We start from the raw sequence: 20,298 nt of genomic DNA on the forward strand, positions 1-20,298 counted from the left end.
AGAAACTGAGTGAAAGGATTCTAAAATTCTTATGTTGATCTGGAGATAAAGATGTTGATTTAGAATTTGTTAGGTATGCATGATAAAAAGCAGAGGGGACAAAAAGCAAATAAAAACACTAAGTCACTTAAAAATGAAGGTTAAAAAGGAGAAAGAATAGAAACTGCAAGACAAAACAAGAAAACAAAAACTAAACAAAAAAAATAATAAAAGTCCAGAAATATCAATAATCACAAAAAATTTAAATGGACTAAACTTGCCCTCTAAATGTCAGAGATTTTTCTGATTAGATGAATGTTAGCAGCCAACAAAATATAGCTAAATGTTCTTTATAAGAAACAAACCTAAAACATAAGGACACAGGGAGGTTGAAATCAAAGGAAAGTTAAAAGATATGTCAGGCAGATATTACCCCAAAATGCTCTAGCAATATAAAATGAAAATCACTATTAGGGAACATTAAGATCAATATATGGTAGTAAAATGTTTAAATTCATCTGGAATAAATGACAATTCTAAAGTTGTGGGCACTAAACAAGACAGTCTGAGTATATCTAACAAGTAGATTATAGGAGAAATAAATGAGAAAGGTAAAAGTGTCAGCATATCTTCATCCATGACCTATGTTTAAATTTTTTGCATAATTATTTTCAGTTTTTTTCTTTTCCCACACTGCAGTCCTTGGTCTATGGACTCAAGACTTACAGAACCTGTTTGAAAATTTATGCCAAAGTCAGAGTGTAAAATTCAAATAGCATGGTAAAATGTTTGAGTAAAGCAGGTATACACTTAAGCACAGAAGAGGCATGCAAGGTCCAGCTGTGGGCCTGAGGCTGGAGCCCCCACCTGGATGTTGAGCTGCTTGTCATGCAGGGCTCTCTGCAGCTCCAGGAGGCTCCCCTTGAGTGTCCTCAGCTTCACTGCCAGCTGCTCAGCCTCATCTTTCGTCTGGGCCTTGCCCTCCAGCAGCAGGTTTTCATTGTGGACCGAGAGCTCCGATAAGGCCACCACCTTCTGCTCTATTTCCACAAGCATGTTCTGTAATAACAGAAATAAAGATGAAATTCACACATTCTGCCAGTCTCTGCAAAGACTTGGACAGAGCAGAACACATTCCTTCTGTAGTCTTTCACCAAACCATCAGGCTTTCGTGTTTTTTTGCAGCCTTGAAGAGGAGTATACAGATTTTTTTAATTGCCTGAGCTTCTCAATTTTTCTCTTTTTAAAGATTAGATATTATATAATGAAAAACACATAGGAAAAAAAAATGGAAAGCCCATTTTATATAGCCAACAGATAAGGAGAAAAGGCCATTGCCTTAGTGTTATTCCATTATTATTATTATTTTATTTTTGTGTTAGGTTATGACACTTCTAGCTAATAAAAGTAAAGACATCACATGATCAACGCTTTCCTTGTTAATTTGAAGAGGATTCTCCCTTTCAAAACAGTGATTCTTTGGGTCAATATATTTTCAGGTTGCTGGTCTTTTATTTTTCTTTTTTTAAATATGATGCTTTTTAAGCTCACATTTCTAAAAGTTTTCCTTAAAATTCTCAACTTTTTGCGAAACTCTCTAGTGCTACAGGGTTTTCCTTTAAAATGGAGACCAAATCCAGAGACATAGCAAAATAGTCTCCCTTCTTCCAAGGTAGGACTTAAAACAAACAAACAAACAAACAGAAAGACTAGGGGAAAAAACCCAACAACAAATCGCTTTATTTTCTACAAAAGCAATCTGTTTTTATATTCTGATCTCTCTGAAATGTACTTTCCATTTATATTCAATCAAATAATTTATTAACGAGAAAAGATATTGTATGTTCCTATACAAAATCAGAATTATTGACATCCTGCCAACTTTTGCTTTGTTTTGTTTTGGTGACCAGCCAGTACAGGGATCAAACCCTGGACCTCGGTGTTATTAGCACCACGCTCTAACCAAATGACTAACCCCAACTTTTAAGAATACAACTTCAAACCAAAAAACTAGAATGAAATGGAAGAGCGAAACAGGGATTAAAGGACGATTTGCTGATAATTACTTTTGAAAAATTAATATAATTCTAGGCAGAGTTGATTTCTCTAAGTTAGGCACAGTAGTTGATTTCTCTAAGTTAGGCACAGTGCTGAGGGCCCCTAAAATACTTTTAGAGGCCCAAGAAAATGTTTAATTTTAAGTTCTTTTAAAATCGAAGAAAAAAATGAATATAGTAGTATGGAGTATATAATAATGAATCCCCTTCAGATTAGTCTTTGTACCATAGCAGCTCTAAAATAAATATATAATTTTTAGTATTTTCAGTGGGGAGAAAGACCTACCAAGGCAAACTTCCCAGGCCCACAAAAGTCATTGTGCGATTCCAATCCTGCGTAACAGCCACAGTTATAATTATCATACGACTGGCTTAATACTACATTTTAATTGACTAGATTTTAACTGACTTAAATACTAGATTTTAATTGATTTTAATACAAGTGTAATTAATTTAATGTAGTAATTAATTACATACTAGGTTTTAGTAAACTGATGTGTACTTGTGTGATTTCATATACTTCTGGTTTCTTAAAGGATGGCAAATACTACCTTAATACTTTGTGAAAGTCCTAAAATATATTATCTGAATTATGGACTTTACACATTACTATAAAAATAGATAGATCCAAAAGAGAGGGATGGTAGGAATAACAAAACATAATTTTGACATGCTACTTTGGGTGGTAATTTCAAGTGCTAAAAGAGAATGCTAAAAATGCATGTCTCTTTTCTGAAAAAAAAAATATATAAAACAGTCACATGTGGCTCTCCAATTATTCTCTATCATCAAGGCAGAGGATAATAATGCTGTGAATACACATAGATAAATTTCCTAAGGCACTTAGAAATCCAGATGATGATAGCATCTTGAATCTCAAACCATAATGACCAAAATGGAGTACTAAATATTTTTTTTAAAGGTAGTGTTTATTAATTAATGATTTTTGAGTATTTCCTCTGATTCCAAAGGGAGAAATACGAAGTTGTGCATACGATATTTAACCCTGCAGATTAGGTAGGGTTTTCTAGATATTTCCTAGTTAATTAAATGAAAGCGCTTGTTAAGGCATACTTCACCATGTGTGGAGTCTAATATGCTGATAATCATTGAGGGTCGATGACAGGTACACAGGAAATCATTATCTTTTCTCTATACTTACATGCATGTTTGGAAATTTCCATAATAAAGAGGTAAGAAAATAGTATTAGAATAAAAACCTCAGTGCAACTACCTCTCATATTCATTTCTAGAGATCTAACATGGGAGTAAGCAAAGTCTCTGCTCCCAAAGACAATATTCCCATGTCCATCTCTCTGTCTGCCTCAAACTGACAGTTGGAAAAGTTTTTCAAATAATATATCAGGATTAGAGCCAAAATTTCATTAGAGCACAGTGTTGTAACACCAAGATCAAGGGTTCAGATCCCCTTACTGGCTGGCTGCTAAAACTGCAAGAGAGCACCTAGGGGCACTTCCTGGGGTGTTTTTATTCACAGTCTGACTTGGTGGTGCTAATTCTTCTCATTGGGTTTGTATCCCTTATTAGCCACTAAATAGAGATATTTTAAGTATTTTGGTATCTGCGTTCTTTAACAATGTCCTTTAGGAAGTTGAAGATATTCTAAAGAGAAGATACTATTGGTAAATTTTTTCAAAAACTAAGTCCAAGTTTGGATTTCATTTAAGCTTTTCTATAATGTATTGCTTCTCTATTCTCTAAATATATAAAGTCAGTGGGTTGTGAAAAATCATGTACCCATACCAAGCCTTTTTACCAGTCTGTTTTCTGCATTTAAAAAATGTGCTTCATGATATTAGCATATTCCTTTGAGACCACTGTTGTACCTGGCAGTCCACCAGCTGGGCCTCCATGTCCATGGGCTCCTTGGGTGTACCCAGTGCAACGTCCAGAGTGGCCTTGGTACTCAAGAGCCAGTGGTCCAGCTCATCGGCTTCACAGCGATACCTCTGCAGGGCCTGTTCCTGTCTCTGTTCCTCCAGCTGATCATTTAACTTCTCCTAAAGAATTAAGTAGAATTTAACATAGGTCACCCTAAGGTGAATTCTTTGAGATTTAACATGATAGAGAAATGGTTCCAAGCCCTTGCTACACATATGAACCAAAAAAAAAAAAAAAAAACAACAACAACAACCTATGCTTACTTAGATCATGCCTCAGAGCAATAAATCAGAATTTCTGTGCATGTGTCTCAAGATCAATATTTTTCAAGAGCTTCCCGATAATTCTAATGTGTACCTAGAGTTGAACAAGATGCTGTCAAATAATATACCTGGTAGGACCAAGCAGTAATGTGAATGATGGAAATCAGCCAAGGATTAGAACAGTTGATAAATGGCAATAGACACTGGACCCCAATGTCTGGGAAATGGCAGGGGGTGGTGAGGACTGTATAAAACTGAAGAAAACACAGCCCACCTAAACGGGCAGCCACCATGCAGTTTCAGGCAATTGATTCCTGTAGGAAGCCATGTCCCAATGTTTTTTGTGTCACAAATGAAGGCAAAAATCCAAATTTTTAGGTTAGAACTCTGGGTTTTTCCAATGATTACAAATAATTCATATTAAAAAAAAAATCCAGATGAATCACTTCATTTTGAAACTTCACAAGTTTTTGATAGAGTGATTGGGGGCAATACAAATGAACACAGAGTTAAGTCTTAAGATAAGGGACTCTAATATATTCTTTTAAAAATTATTTTATTCGTAACTCATTGTTATTATTTTTAAATTGAATTTTTATTAAATAGTTAAAAATGGAGATTACTAAGTAGGGTGGACACACTGATTTTAAATTTCTCCAGAATAAATATAGGAGTATATGATTTGTCTAATCTTACAATAGGTAAAACTAGAAAGAGCCCTACACACCCAACTATAGGGCCATGATAAATTGAATTATGGCATAATTGGCAGCTAAATAAAGTAATATTCAGTCCATATCATAAGAAGTGTATTGAGAACAATTATATGCCAGAGAAGCTCTCATGCCTGGACATAAAAGAAGACAGGCACTACAAAGGTCTTTCTGGAGCCTCCAGTCTAACCAAATTATAGGAATAACAACATGAACATTGTATATGCTTAGGACCAAGAATGATAAGAGATCAAATAAAAGGGGAAATAGCTGATTTTTAGCACATATATTATTGTTGACAGAATTTGTCTCTATGTTAAATAATATATAAGTAACATGACAACCAGAATTGCAAATGTATTTTCATGAACTGATATGTTTAAATTGGCTCCCAGTGACTAAGTAGGATTTATCTGTTAGAGTATTAGTAATATCATTCACTAAATGCTCTTATTTAAACATAGCAAATCATTCTGAAAACCTTCTACCATTATTCTTCACAAGGCTCATGTCTAAACAAGTACTTGCTTCCCACATTCTCAATATTTCACGCCTGAAATAAGTCAGAAAGGGGTGAGAGGACACATTCATGGCTGCAACGGACTGGTGCTCTGTTGCTGCAACGGACTGGTGCTCTGTTCTTGCAACACAATGCCCGCTTCTCAGAGTGGGAAAGAATAAAAATGTAGATCACGTAAGTAACCCGCAGACTTGTTAACATAACTTTAAGAGCTGACTCAGGGCAACTTCAGAGCTACTCGTTACCTCCAAAAGTTGCCGTTTCCCTGACGCTTTCATCCTGATGGTGGACATTCGCTCGGCCAAGACAGTGAGGGTGGACTGCAGAGCCAGCTGCTCCGCGGGGTCGGACTCCCGCGACTCGGCCACCAGCTCCTCTGCCAGGGATGACTGCAGCTCACTGATTTCTTCCTGGAGCATGAGAATCTCATCCATCAGAGCCTATAGAAAAGAAGACTGTGGAATCACACTCCTGCATCCAGTTTCTCGACTGAGTCTCACATCGGTTGAGAGGAGTGGAAGACATTCCACTGGGAAGTCATTTAACCCAAACAGGGGGCCTCATCACCTAAGTTTCCAAATGAAAATACGAGACTGAACGCCAGGACGTTTCTGATTTTAAAACGGTTTGTGTCACTGACCAAAGTGACTGAAAAAGTTAACCAACCCTTCTGGTATTCAATAGGCTCATCTGTAATAAGAGGGGAGTATAATCAACAATGTCCCCATTCTATGCTGAAATCAAATGCATCACTTTCACATTATACAAGATGGGAAAAAATCTGTAACCTGTTTCTACACCATGACACCCTCCTCATTTTTCTCCTTGTCTACCCAATCCCAAATGGGAAGTTTCTCAGGGCCAATTTCCAGGCCCTCATTTCTCTCTTCACAGTCTCTCCAGGTGAGGTCATCATTTCCAAAGCCACAAATGCTTCCTAATGCTGAGCACTTCCAAAGGTGCTCAGCAAAGGTCCCTAACTAAGCCAGACCTCTGTCCTAAATTTCAGGCCTGTGTACTCAACTCCCCCAGTTCATGGGCGTTTCCATCTATTCAGTATAAACCTGCCTCCTCCCCACCTTCCACCTCCTTTCTCCTCACTGCTCAAGCTGGAGATCTAGGAGTCATTCCTCACACCTGCCTCTCCTTTACCTACTACATCCAATCCATCGCTGAATCCTACTGCTTTTACCTCCAAAGTGTATCTCACATATCTGCGTATCTCCACTGCCCCCCGCCCGAAGCCAAAGTCAATTTCCTCTCTTGTCTGAATTGCTGTAACATCTACTGATGGGTCTACCTGCTGACATTCTTGTCTCTCCAATCCGCTGCCTTAGGAAGCAATTACAGTGACTTTTTAGAAACGTAAATCAGATCCTGTCATTCCTCTGCTTTAAAATATTTAATGGCGTCTTGCCTGTAAAACAAAATCCAGACTTTGTTCCATATTTGTATGGTCCCAGCCTTCCTGTCTCTTGTACCATGCTCCTTTCTTGCTCTCTACATTGCTGCCTTCCTCAGTTACTCCAAGGCCCCCGCTCTCTCTAGCCTCAGGCTGGAACACTCTTCCTAGTCTATGTGTTATGGCTCTCTCCATCCTTTGCACCTTGGGTTAATTGTCACATCTTCAGAGAACCCTTTCCTGACCACCTAATCTAGAGAAAATCTTGATCTTTTCTTTTCTCAATAGTACCCTGTTTTTCTGTTTAACATCCATCACAATTATACATGGTTTTTATTTTTCATTTTTGGTATTTTATGACTTGCTCTTTAGCTGGAATCTTCACAGGAGAAATTCTTATTTAGGATTTGAATGGTGTGTTAGAAAAACAGGCACTACCACTAGAGATGCAACCATGACTTTAATTAACACGGGCTTTATATTCACTAATATTTCAGTTTCCAATGTGCTCTTATTTGCACAATTCCTATCTTTTCCTTAGGACAATGGACTTCACTATAAGCTTTCTCAGAGTGGGCTGTCAACAAATACCAAAAAACCACGTAACAACAAAACCTTCTCTTTTCTTAATCGTGTGTCAAGTCCAGTTGATTTTTTTAAATAAACCATCATATTGACATTATTGTATACACCTAGAAAAGTGCACAGACTACAAGTGTGCAGCTCTGTGAATTTTCACAAACTGCACATACCCCTGCAGCTGCCACCCAGATCAAGAAACAGAACATTTCCAAGGCCCGTTGACCTCCGCCCTGCTGCTACTTCCCTGCTTCCCAATAGCGATGGTGTTGACTTGTAGACATCACAGACTTTGACCTGGATTTCAGCTTTACATAAATGGAATCGCACACGATGCATTGTTTTGTGTCTGACTTCCTTCACTGCCTATCATGGTTGTGAGAGTTTTTCATGTTGCATGTAGAAAGACTTGCTTCTTTTCATCATTGTATCATATTCAACTGTCAACTGGTTTGTAAACCTTTTTTATTTAAACTTTTCTAGTGGGATCATAGTAAAATCTCATTGCAGTTTTAATTTGCATTTCCCCGATGACTAATGAGATTGAGTAGTTTTTCATAGGCTTGTTGGCCATCTCTTGTGACTTTCTGCTAAAAAGCCTTTGCCCATTCTCTACTGGAGTCTTTCCTTTTCTTATTGATATGTGGCGTTGTTTATATATTTTGGATAGGAATGCCTGTTTTTGGTTCTGTGTATTGCAAATACCTGCTCCAACTCTGTGCAAATATCTGCTTCCACTTTGTGCAAGTATCTCCTCTTACCCCTTAATGAAAAAAGACTTCTGTAATGGTGTCTTTTGATAAACAGAAGTTCTTTTTTGTAGTCTAATGGGTCAATATTTTGCTTTATAGCTAGGGCTTTTGGTGTTCTATTTAAAAAATCCTTGCTTACTCCACAGTCATGAATATTTTCTTACATGCTATCTTCTAAAAGAATGCTACTCTAGAGCTGGCCAGTTAGCTCAGTTGGTTAGAGCGAGGTGTTGATAACACCAAGGTCAAAGATTCAGATCCCCAACCAGACAGCCCCCCAAAAAAATTAAAATTAAAAAATTAAAAAAGAATGCTACTAAAAGTGTGGTCCGTGGAATGGTGCCAGTCTGCAAAATGTTTGTTACAGATTCATGATGAGATACAGATATTGAGAGTAAGCGGTAAAAACCTTTTATAGCAATTTGATATTGTCATGTCATCCAATCCACGTATTATTTAAATTTACTAAAGTATTCATCTGTGATGAACTAGTAATTAAAAAATATATATTATTCACCATAGATAGTTTGAGAAACACTATTTTAATACCTTCTTTTTTTAAAAAAAATTCTAACTTCTCATTTAGATCTACAATACATGTAAACTTAATTTTTGTGTCCAGTGTAGGTAGGGGTCAAAATTCTTTTTTTCCCCACCTATTATTTTGCAGTATAGTCTCTGCCATAAGCCAAGTGTCTCTGTAGGTATGAGTCTAATTCTGGCCTCTAATTCTGTTCTTTTAATCCATTTGGCTGTCTGTGTAAATATCACACTATCATAATTATTATAGCTTTAGATGTCTATCTGTCTATGTGTGCTTAAACTGTTTTCATATTCTTCAAGGTTATCTTGGCTATTCTTGACCCATTGCATTTGCAATATGTATTTTTTCATACATTTGCAATATATTTTAGAATGAGCTTGTTAACCTCCCCCAAAATACTTGCTGGGATTTTTTAATGTGATTGCATTGAATTTACAAACTGGTACTGTTCATTATACATTCAAACTATTTTTCACCCAACAAGTTATAGTCATTTTTGGTACCTGAATGCTAAAAGTATAACATCCATATTATTTGGTCTGACTGTAAAGCTTTCACCATAATTATTCTGACCTCCTTATGTCCTTTTTGCACTGATCCTTCCATATAAGCAAGAAGAGACTCTTTGTGAGTTCACACCACATTCACTGTCACCCTCTCCTCTGTGTTTTTCTACACACGTTACATTTATAGTTCCTCCTACCCACTCCTGTTGCTATTCCAAATTTTTTAACTCTGTGTCTCCCCAAAGTCCGGGCTAGATCTCATTTTATCTACCTCCCACCACTCTAGCCCACAACCTCCTTTCTGTTTTCTGTACAAAGTGTTAGTTTTCATCCTGCTAGAGGCAGGCCTCTCTATTCATGCTTCAGTTTCCTCTTAAGGGAGAGCGGATATTTTTGGAAGGTAACTAGAGTTTCTAACTTCAAGATCTAGCAGCCAAGCTCAATGGTTCTGAGGTTTTTTTTCTGGGGTTATGAAAATGTTCTGGAACCAAATAGAGGTGGTGGTTGTATGACATTGTGAATGTACCAAATGCCACTAAATAACATACTTTAAAATGGTTAATTTTATGCTATGTGAATTTCACTTCAATTTCATTAAAAAAGAAAAAGAAAAAAGATCCAGCATTTAAATTTGTCTTCTCTTTTGTAACTCTGAGCACAAGAGCTGGGGACCAGCAGCTCCCCCACAATATCTGATTCAAAAATAAGGAGAGGAAGATGAAATGCACATCTTTTTGGGTTTCTAACTTGTGATTACAAGGAGGGCATGTGTATGACACTTTTGTGGTTTAGAGAAGTACCTTGAGCTTCTCTAAAATACTAAACTGTTTTAAAAGTAAGGGCAAAACACAGAGCTCATGTTTGCTTCAACACCAAAGGTAAACATGAATTTTGTTTTGACTGTCAGAACTGTCTATATGAACACAGTTTTCTTCACACTCTATTTGAGTTGTTATATATATTAAAAAACAAGAACAAAATAATCTCACAATGCTGCCTACTATACATCACAGAGCTTAGTGTGGCAAAGACAACATATGTCCAAAAAGCATCAGATGCCCTGTGACAATGAAAGTCCTGATCACAGAGGGCTTAACACTAAGAACAGCCATAAGTCAGCTTATGAAATGCATTAAAGTCTGAAAATTAAATCTGCTGTACAATTTAGAGAGGAAAACAGGAAATGCCCAGCAGTCCACGCAATTCAGTAGATTTAGACTCGTATTTAGGGGGAAAATGCAGGAATTAGGTTAGTTTTTAAAGAAACACTAATACTTCCAAGAGAGTGGTGGCAAAGAAATAACAATTGAAGTATTTCTAGTAATTCCTAGGAAATATAAAAAGCATACTGGACTTTCTCACTCCCATTCGGTTGGAATTGAAACAGTAATTCTACAATAGTGCTTGGAATTTTTTAAGTACCATGCCAGAAGCTAAGAACAAATTTCAATATGATGCTACCATTAGCTTTGCATGTGGGCAGCTCTGCCCTAGAATTTGTGGAACTTAGGCACAGACAGCAAAAGCTAGCAAAAGTAGGTCAGATGGAAAATGTTAGATTTGTGATGATATGAGAAATTACATTGAATTATATATTATTTATATTTTCTCTCCTTTTCATTAGAGCATTAATATAATTGTTAAGACCCAATGACTGGTAATCATTGTATTAGCTACATCTCCTCACTGCTATGATGGTTAAAACTGCCCCTTCCAACACAGAAAAGAAGAAAAGTCCCATGGTTGGCCTTAATTACCAAAAAAGTTACAGATTCACTTCTAATTGCACGCTGAGCATTCATGTGCAATTTTGGGTTTTCTCCATTTAATCCCTTGAAAAAATTTTGCTCTGCATTCAGTTTGTGTGTGTTTTTACACTCATGATGAGAGGGAGGGCAGTGGTGCTGATTGGGAGCTAATTTGCATTTTCAGTGAGAAACTCTAGAACGTAAGGGCAGGCCCCCAGCATCCTGTTTTCCTTCACTTCCTAAATCCTGTGAGAACTAGTGAAGGGTCTTTTGAGACCTGTGCTCAGTCACCTTGGCCACAAAACTTATGTGCCTTGAACAAAGGCGGAGACGACCTGAAGGTAGAAAAAAGGAGTCAAACTAGTTGAGCCTTCTCCTGGATCACTAGCTTCTGAGAATCTGCGTGGATGGCCCTCAAATTCACTCTATTCCAGCTGTTGAATAATTTATGCTCTATTCCTTTTGGAAGCTTCAAGGAAGTGGCCTCTTAAAGAACAGCCCATCGAAGTTGGCCTGAGGAGGTGTAATGGAATAGAGGGACACGCTCCCTCCTCCAGGTACTGAGAAGCACAGGTGCAGGGACAGCAGGGCAGCCAAAAGTGCAAGACAGAAGACAAGCAAGGAACACCAAGAAGCATGCTGGGGCAATGGGGACAATCCCTGCAGATGGAAATGAGGTGGCTGCTGGCAATTAGAAAATGGAAGCATCAGTTAAGGAGGACTGTGAGACCCCAAGGCCCCTCTGGAAAGGAGAGGGGCTTGGGAAGTTAGAAGTCTATTAAGAAAATGGGTGGAGCTCAGAATAAATAGCATTGTCACAGTCACAGGAGTCCCTGAGTGTCCTCATGATGGGTATGGACTAAGCAAACAAAAGTTAATTTCAATTCTATACTTTTATAGCACGCTCTAGTTTTACCAAAATAAGGCCTAAAAATGAATGCTATGCATGTTGATCTCTATCTTAAGAAGTCACAAGAATGACAAAAAACTGAAACCGCTATTTCTCAATATGCTGTCTCTAGATGAAATGTTATCATTTTTGTGTTTTACTGAAAGGTTCTATATTGCAAAAAAATGCAATTGTATCTGACTACACATATGAACAGCAATGTATTCCAAGGCTTTCCTGGCTTCCAAACTAGACAGCTATAAAGTACAGGAAACATAAAGTACAGAGTTCATTCTTGAAGCTGATAAATTTCCCTGTTCTTGACAGAAACACTTATCACACCATGCTGTTATAGCTCTTAATTAACATCTAAAAATATTTTTCTTTTCCTCTGCCTTTAATAGGGCTGTCACATGCTCCTGGGTCCTGGATGGGGATAGGCAGCATTTCCCCATGTCGTGGTGACTGAAAACATAGGTGAATACATGCCCCAGTTATATCATATAAATGAGATTGTGTGTCATACTGTCAGGCACACCTGATAGTACTGCTAAAGTATTAACCAGATTTTAACATATGCATCTTTCTTAGAGTGCATTTTAAATTGATGCATATTTAACATTATCTTTCTGAGTCAGATTAATATAATCATCTTTGTTTTTCATGTAAAGCTGAAGGTTTGCCTCGTTCATATAACCTTTTAACAAATGATTCAAGTCAGGGACATTCGCAAGACTGGAACCTAGAATCCCTTCACGTTCAACTGCTTCTTTGCCCGCTGAAGTGTGAGACTTATTCCCATAAGTGACAATGGGGAGGTGCTGCGTATACACTGGCTAAGTTTCTTAAAACAATACTACCCAGAGAACGCAGATCTGCATTACCTTCTATTATTACAGCAATGACTCACAACAAAATCAAAATAATCTGGCAATTGTGAGGAAGAACACTTTGTATAATAAGAGTAAAAAAGCAACATCAATGCGTGTAACTTTCTTTAATTAGATTCAAGGTCTGAGTTTCTTTTTTTCCTTCTTAGGTCCCTCCCTGAAGCAGTGGTAGAAACAGTCACCGTTTGGAATTTTGTTTACTGGGTAAAAACTGATAAAGTAAAAAAAAAAAAAAAAAAGTCAGCCTGCCGTCCCAAACGTATGCCTGAGAGGCCAACCAGTCACAAGAACGCACCCATTTAATCATACAGGAAACTGAAGTCATTGCTATTTTTACCTGGTGTTCAGCCATCTGGCTTTCCGGGCTCCTGTTGGACTCAAGACTCTCATTGAGTTTCATCTCGATGGCCTCCATTTTTGTAGAGATGGACTGAAGGGAGTCCTGGTACTTTTGCTGGCGTTCCAAAGCTTCATAGAGTGTGCGTTGCTTTTCACTGATCTAAACAAGAAAAGGGCTATTACCAAAGTTTTCTAGCCCCTTATCTTCCAGATTACAACATTTATTTCCTCACTGTTTTACCTCTGTGGCCCAACAGAAGGTATTCAACTGTGTACTGGATGTGTAAACTTTCTGCATGTATTTCATAAGACCATTGCTAAGGTCAGGGGTGTCTGGTGGGCTTAAACAATTTCACATCTTAAAGACTTACCACGTTCTTTAAGGTTTCCCAAGAACGCTGCAAATCACCCAGTTTGGCAGTAGCAGATGGTTCCAGTCCTGGTTCATAGAACTCCTGAACTGTTGACATGCTGGGGTGGACCTTTGCTGCATCTGACTGCAACCTCTCAGCAGACAAGGCTTGGTAATATGCAATGTCCTGTGAGTGGAAGCGCAACATCAGATTCAGAAGGAAGACAAAGTCTAGATTAACACACTCTGGGGACTATTTGCCATGAGGAGGAAAGGCCTATGATTTACAACTTTCACTGGGCACTACTAACTAAAGTTAGTAAATTCTTGAGATAAAAAGAATTTAAAGATCATATCAAAGCACATTACAATTGCTTTAGAATTTTGTTTTATATATAAAAAAACAATGTAACCAATATTTCTAGTTGCCAAAATTCCTTCTTATTTTATATTTGATAAAAATTTGATAAAATCCTTCGTATTTAAGTGGTACACAGGTATTTAATGACTGATTAGCTAGGATAGGAAAAGAAGAGAAGCTAAATGACCTAGTTCCTAAAATGTTGTTTAATGTATTGATTAAAGTTCTGAATAATTTTTAAAAGTATTTGATTAAATAAAATTAAATCTGTAGAAAGCAATTTTTCAAATGTAGTCAGATCTCCACGATTTGTGAGTTCATTACTTACAATATTAATTCAACCATTTTGATAGCAAATAAGGGAAAATGTAATAAGGAAGTTAAAACTACTTTAAGAAACAAAAAAGATTTTCTTCTAAGTATTTCCTGGAAGTACACAAGAAATCATCAAAGTGAATGATGAAAATTCATGCTTTTAAATTTTTTTTACTCTCTTGGGTTATAAGTAACATTACATATTGAGTTAGTAATGATAATGAAATTTACTAGATCAAGACATATAATTGTTGTGTTTTCAATTGTTTCTATGACTATTTACATGCATCTCAATAGAAATTGAATTGGAGGAGTCATGTTTATATTCTGTGAATTGCTATCGTAAAGTTCTCTGTTTTTGCAGTCGTACTGTTGAAGATAATTATGTCCACTTCAACTACCTGAGCATTACTGAAAATCGTGTATTGGAAAAAAGTACTGAAGAAGGCCCCAGTCATCTGAGAAACCAAGAAAACAGCCTGCCGTTTTGGAGGGTCTGTAAGAGGGCAGGAGAAGGGGCATGCAGCAGAATGAGTTCAGACTGGAGTCAGAACACCTGAGATAGTTGAAATTCTCCTCCTAAGTAGCTATATGATTGCAGCCAGTCACTTAAACCTTGTGCACATCTTGTCCCTCATCGCTACAACAGTGGATGGTTTAGAGCATCAAATGAAGTAACATTTCCGTGACTATGACACCTTCCACCCATTTTTGTTGTTGTTGTTGCTGAGGCTTCCAGATAAGTCCCCAGCATTTATTGATGACATTGGAACACGGAGACTGGTTCCTCTTCTCTCCTAACCCTGTCAACGTCTTGGGTGGATTACCTCGATAGGCTCATATCCACTGATCCTCACTCACTTCCACTCAGCTTCAGTCCTCTGCACCCTTGAATACTGTCATTATGGAACTGTCCGCCCCACAGGTACTTCCAGCTATGTCCAAAGTTACTTAAACCCCTTTCTTGCCAACATTCTTGTTTCCCTTGTCCCTTTAACCTTTGCTTCACCCACTTGGAAAACCCCCAACATAACTCAAGCCAACTTTACTTGTGTGCGTGTGCATGTGTGTGTACTTATGCATGTGTGTGCATGTGCATGTGTGTGCTAAATTCCCTCAATGGTTAACTATTAGCTTCTGAATGACGTTCAAATTCTTCTGTGTGACATTCAAGGTTCCTCATAATGTGGTTCCTGCATTCTTTTCAAGTCTCATTTCCTCCCCCTCCTCTTCCTCCAAATCTATGTCTCTCCAATTACACTAAAACTATATGCAGTTGCCTTGATGGGCCTTTTTCTTCCTGCCTCCACAGCTTCCCACGTATGGTTCCTTCTGCCTGAAAACTTCATTTCACATGACCCTAGTGCACTCCAACTGCCTAACCTATAGCCCTCCCTTAATACGAAAGGACCATCCTTGACCTATGCCTGAACCCCAGCCTGGTTTAGGGGCTCGCTCTCTGTCCTCCCATGACACTCTGCACTGTCCTCTGTCACACCGCTTGCCACACTCTATTGTAAGCATTTGCCTGTTCTCACACAGAAACTGTGAGCTCCTTAAAGACTGAGACAGTACTTTCAGTCTTTCATCCTGAGAACGTTGTACAGAGTTTGGCAAACAGCAGGCAGGCATATATGTTCATGATAAATCCTGCTATGAAAGCACTTTTGTAAACTCTATTATTTCATATAGATGGAGGGAATGGTGTTACTGTCCACAAAAAAAGCAAAAAGTGGCTTCAAATGTTGTAAACATTTTAAATTAAATACCCTATTATAAATAAAGAAGACCCCAAAAAGAATAAAAAAAATTTGTTACAAAAAAAGATTGTTTTCTGGTTCTGTGTGTATATGTGTGTGTGTGTAGCTCATGCCTATAGACAGAAATGGCAACTCTTGGTTTCCAAAAAGGATTTGAAAATATATCGCCTTTTATAAATGAATAATTTGGATCTATTTGAGGACTAAAAAAATTAAATAAAATAAATCAATAAGTACTCTAAGTAACTACTAAATAAAGTCAACACTTGGTGTAGTGAGGAATCACCTTTAGAAATATGTCTCTTGTTGCTTAGGTGCCCAAGTTATGAGAGTTATTATTACCCAGTAGATTCCTAAAGAAATAAATTTAAACAATTGTAGCTACTATTTGATCAGCATTTTCCACTTTAAAATGTACTTTAATGATTAACATCATATTTAATTTTCATAATTCTGTGAATTAAGTAGTATTGTTTTGTTTTTCTTTTTGTTGGCTAGCTGGTACAGGGATCGAACCCTGGGCCTTGGTGTTATAACCAACTAAGCAAACTGGCCAGCACAAATTAAGTAGTGTCACTTCCCACTTACAAATGAGGGGGTTGAGGGACTTCCCAGGTACACTCAGCTTAGAGGAGGAAGAGCAGGATCCAGTGTGAGCTTTTTGACTAGGAGGACAGTGATTTACTGATTACAAGATTGCTCTTCTCAAACCTATACTTCTCTTAGCTCTTCCATGGAACTAAGTCTTGGCTTGCTCCTAAGGGGAATTAAGAAGCCTGCAGCAAATGCAGGGGATGCCTCATTATTTCTACCCTCAAGTAAGCTAAATTGTTGCTACATTTTAGCTAATAGCTACTGTCAGAGACAGAACACACTGTGAGTGGGATTGGTTCCTTGTATAATGGAGATCTACTTACAGAAACAGCAAGCACAAAACCTTTTTTTAACAGCTGTGATTTCATAAAGCAGTTATATTTGGCTATTCCTTGAAACAGCTGTGCACATCCTGTGCAGGGTTTTGAGCCTGAAAACTAGAAGTTAAGGGGTTCTAAATGGCTTGCTCAGTTTCAAGAGATGATTTTGTAAATCCAATGCATTACTGGTCACATTGTTGTAATTTTTCACTGTCCTCTAACATATTACTGTACAAGAAGAACACATGGCAGTCATGATGGGATTGATTTGTTTCAGCAACACAAACATAATCTGTTTGCTTTTTAACAGCTTCCTGTGAGTAAAGCTGACAAACTAAAGACATTTTCTCCTAATTTGCAGCATCACATACAAGTATGTTAGATTAATAATGCAATTTAATTAATGTTTTCCTGTTACTGGGGAAGAGGTCTCAAAGCAAGATTAAAACAAAGGATAATTTCACTCAATTTCAGGATTTGATTAAGCTTTATGGTTGATGCCAAGTAATAATAACAAAAATGTTTGCATGTCTTATCATTTACGGGGCACTTTCATGTGCACATTGAAAGACACTTTACAAGAAGCAGCATAGAGAGAAAAGGTGTATTTTTTCCATAGTGCTAGTTTCAAAATGAGTATTTATTGTTCAATTTGAAAACATTAAGCATATTATATAATTTTTTTTCTATACAATAGTCAGCTGACTATAGACCGATTTCTCTGATTCTAATAACATCTGTGGCCACAAGGAAGAACATATTGCCACAGAATGAGTAATAATATATTTTTATATCAGAATTTGGGGAACAGTCTCCCAAATCCCCCAGAGCACTCTGAACTTCTCTTTTTTTGTTGTTGTTTTTAATTTCCTCCTATCACTTTTGTTATTATTTGTCCCATGTCTACCTTTCCCTCGATTGTAAGGTTCTTGCAGGCAGGACCACAGCTGCCTTGTTCCTGGTTACATCCCAGGGCCCAGCACAAGCCTTTGTGCCAAGCATGTGCTCAGAATGTATTTGATGAACAGATGAGTTGATAAATTCCCGAGAGCTACACTGATTTTTACCAAGAGAACTGTATAACTATATTAACTAAAGGTTTCATTACTTTTATATTCCTTTTTTTAATGAGGAGGGTTCTCTTTGTCACAGAAATCCTATTTTGAATGCTTCTGCTTTAAAATAAAAGTAATATAATTGATTTATAATATAGCTCATAAAACTCATTTGCTCTGTTTAATGCTTCTTCCTTGATAATACATCTCATCTTTTTGGAACACTTACATAATTTCATACAATGTAATTAAAAAAAATTTTTAGTTGCTTTGGCTAAAAACCATAATAAAGTATTACTGAACATGCATTAAAAGTTTTTGTCTATTGTAAAAGCATTTTTTGATTTATATTCAATATTTTTCATGAAATCTTTTTGACATTAATTCAGTGTAATCTGTATTTAATATCATGTATTCTAAAAGGTATCTCATAACAAAAAGGTATTATCCCCATATTATAGGAAATAAAACATAAGATTCTTAAAAGGTAAGTAAGAAAACTCAAATCTAGTAGGCAATCCAATATACATATTGGCAGACAGCCCTTAAACTGGTCCATAATTAGTAAATAAAGAAAAAGTATGATATAATGAATAGAAGTTTTCCTTCTTCAAAATCTGAGCTGGTAAATGTCAACACTATGTTCTATGAATGTTAAAATAGCCATAGGATCGTGTTATTTTACAACAGTGGCACAGACCTTTCATTTTCTGTTAGGATGCAGAGCCCCATCCCAGGTGACTGTTAGTAACTACAGCTATCAAACCTTCAAAAAAGGCCTTCTTGGGCCATAATTTTCATGGCCTAATTTTTGCTCATCTCAGTGTCAGTAGCCCATTAGAGGAGGTGACATACTGAGCCAGAGATCTCACATGACAATCACAGTTTGTGTCTAATGGTGTGTTTCTAAAACCAAATGCAACGAAGTCTAATATTCACACCCACAGTCTAATGAGAACAGAGAATGGAGTCCTGCATCCTCCTGGAACATTATTGCTAGAGGAACACCAAGTGGGAGGTACCTGGTTAACAGAAGCATCTGTATTAGCCACAGGTGAAGGGGAGCGACAGGCAGGTGGAGAGGAAATCTCACTGTTGGTTCCCTCCTCCCCAGACTCCTCAGTGACAGGTGACAGCAAAGTGTGACAGCGACCTGCAGTCATCTGCCACATAAAGTGTAGCCCAAAGGACATGAAAATCAGTTAGCTGTGTTATCAAAAGACCTGGTTAGGCACATGTCAAAACAAAGATAATTACATAACAAAAGTTAGAATTTCTGAGACTCAAGTTTACATATTAATTCTGTGTTAGCATTTAAAAGATTTGTCTTCAAGTGTATATGGTGCTAGGGACCATTTGCAAAACAATCGGGGAGGAGGGTGCATATCACAATTAAGAGTTTTGTTTTTAATTAAATACTACAATTTTTTTGAGTGTTCATCTTTACAAATAACTAGAAAAATCAAGAATTATACAAATGAGGAAAGGTTCTATGAAATAAAGCTGGGTCTTTGGTGAACATCTCAAGTTTTGAATATCCTAGGGACATAAGTGCACCCAAAGTAATATATTGCCAATCGAGGCACAGCTCATATGAGGGAACATATACAACTCTGGCAAACACTGTAGATACCAAAATACTCAATGCACTTTAGATGCAAAGTGTATAGGAAAAAAAGATACACAATAAAACTTAATAAAGTTTATTCATTTTAATCCAAAGCTAAACTTTGTTTTTTCTTCTATTTTCTTATTTTTCTAATAATAGCTTTTCATCTAATTTTTATTAAACAGTTATACAACATGCATATTTCTGGTCAGCTTGAAAAACACTAAATATGAGTATATGTACCATGATTCTACCCTCCCCCAGACAACTAGAACACTGCAGAGGAATTTGTTTGAAGCCTCAGCCTCTCAGTGCTATTGCTACATTATACACGAATGTAGGGCAGACTTCCAGCATGTTAAGCAATTCAGCGGTCTCAAGCAAATAGTTTGATCTCAACTGTCATTGTTTACTTTGTCAGAGACTGGCCCCGGCTCAGATGTACTCAGAGAGAGTTAAGGAAGCTGTTCCTTGAGTCAAATCTACAAGCTCTCAGGCCGATCCCCAAAGCAAGCCCAGGTGAGGGAAGGCCGGGCTCCGGCGAGCAGCGCAGAGCGGCGGGGACTGGCGATCCTTACCATGACCACGGAGGGGTGGGCCGAAGGCGCGGGGAGGAGCTCCCCATCCAGGTCCTCGGTCCCTTCCGCCAGCCCCTCGACCTCGGTCACCGTCAGCAGCATGGTGGCGTGCTTGGCTTTCATCGTCAGCATCTTGCACTTGGAGTTCAAAGAGGCGATCTGCTCCTGGTAGCCCTTGATTTTCTGAGCCAGCTCCTGAGGAAACATGTCCCCCCCCGCCCCCCCGTGTGTCACAGCAGCATCAAAAGGAAACAAGCGGCGGCGCTCATCT

General features: G+C 37.7%; 1 protein-coding gene across 1 annotated transcript in view; it reads right to left on the bottom strand.

The window, feature by feature from the left end:
* The window catches only part of SYNE1 (spectrin repeat containing nuclear envelope protein 1), a 422,354-nt gene that overhangs the window by 132,113 nt on the left and 269,943 nt on the right, over nucleotides 1–20,298 (bottom strand). Inside the window, exons 90-96 of the mRNA XM_063096991.1 lie at nucleotides 20,028–20,222; nucleotides 18,863–19,003; nucleotides 13,455–13,622; nucleotides 13,082–13,243; nucleotides 5,680–5,874; nucleotides 3,884–4,057; nucleotides 847–1,038 (exon numbers count right to left, since the gene is read on the bottom strand). Coding sequence (XP_062953061.1) covers nucleotides 847–1,038; nucleotides 3,884–4,057; nucleotides 5,680–5,874; nucleotides 13,082–13,243; nucleotides 13,455–13,622; nucleotides 18,863–19,003; nucleotides 20,028–20,222 — 1,227 coding nt within the window. The remainder of the gene's footprint in view (nucleotides 1–846; nucleotides 1,039–3,883; nucleotides 4,058–5,679; nucleotides 5,875–13,081; nucleotides 13,244–13,454; nucleotides 13,623–18,862; nucleotides 19,004–20,027; nucleotides 20,223–20,298) is intronic.

This window comes from Cynocephalus volans, chromosome 5 (genome assembly GCF_027409185.1).
Source record: "Cynocephalus volans isolate mCynVol1 chromosome 5, mCynVol1.pri, whole genome shotgun sequence".
NCBI classification, from domain to species: Eukaryota; Metazoa; Chordata; class Mammalia; order Dermoptera; family Cynocephalidae; genus Cynocephalus; species Cynocephalus volans.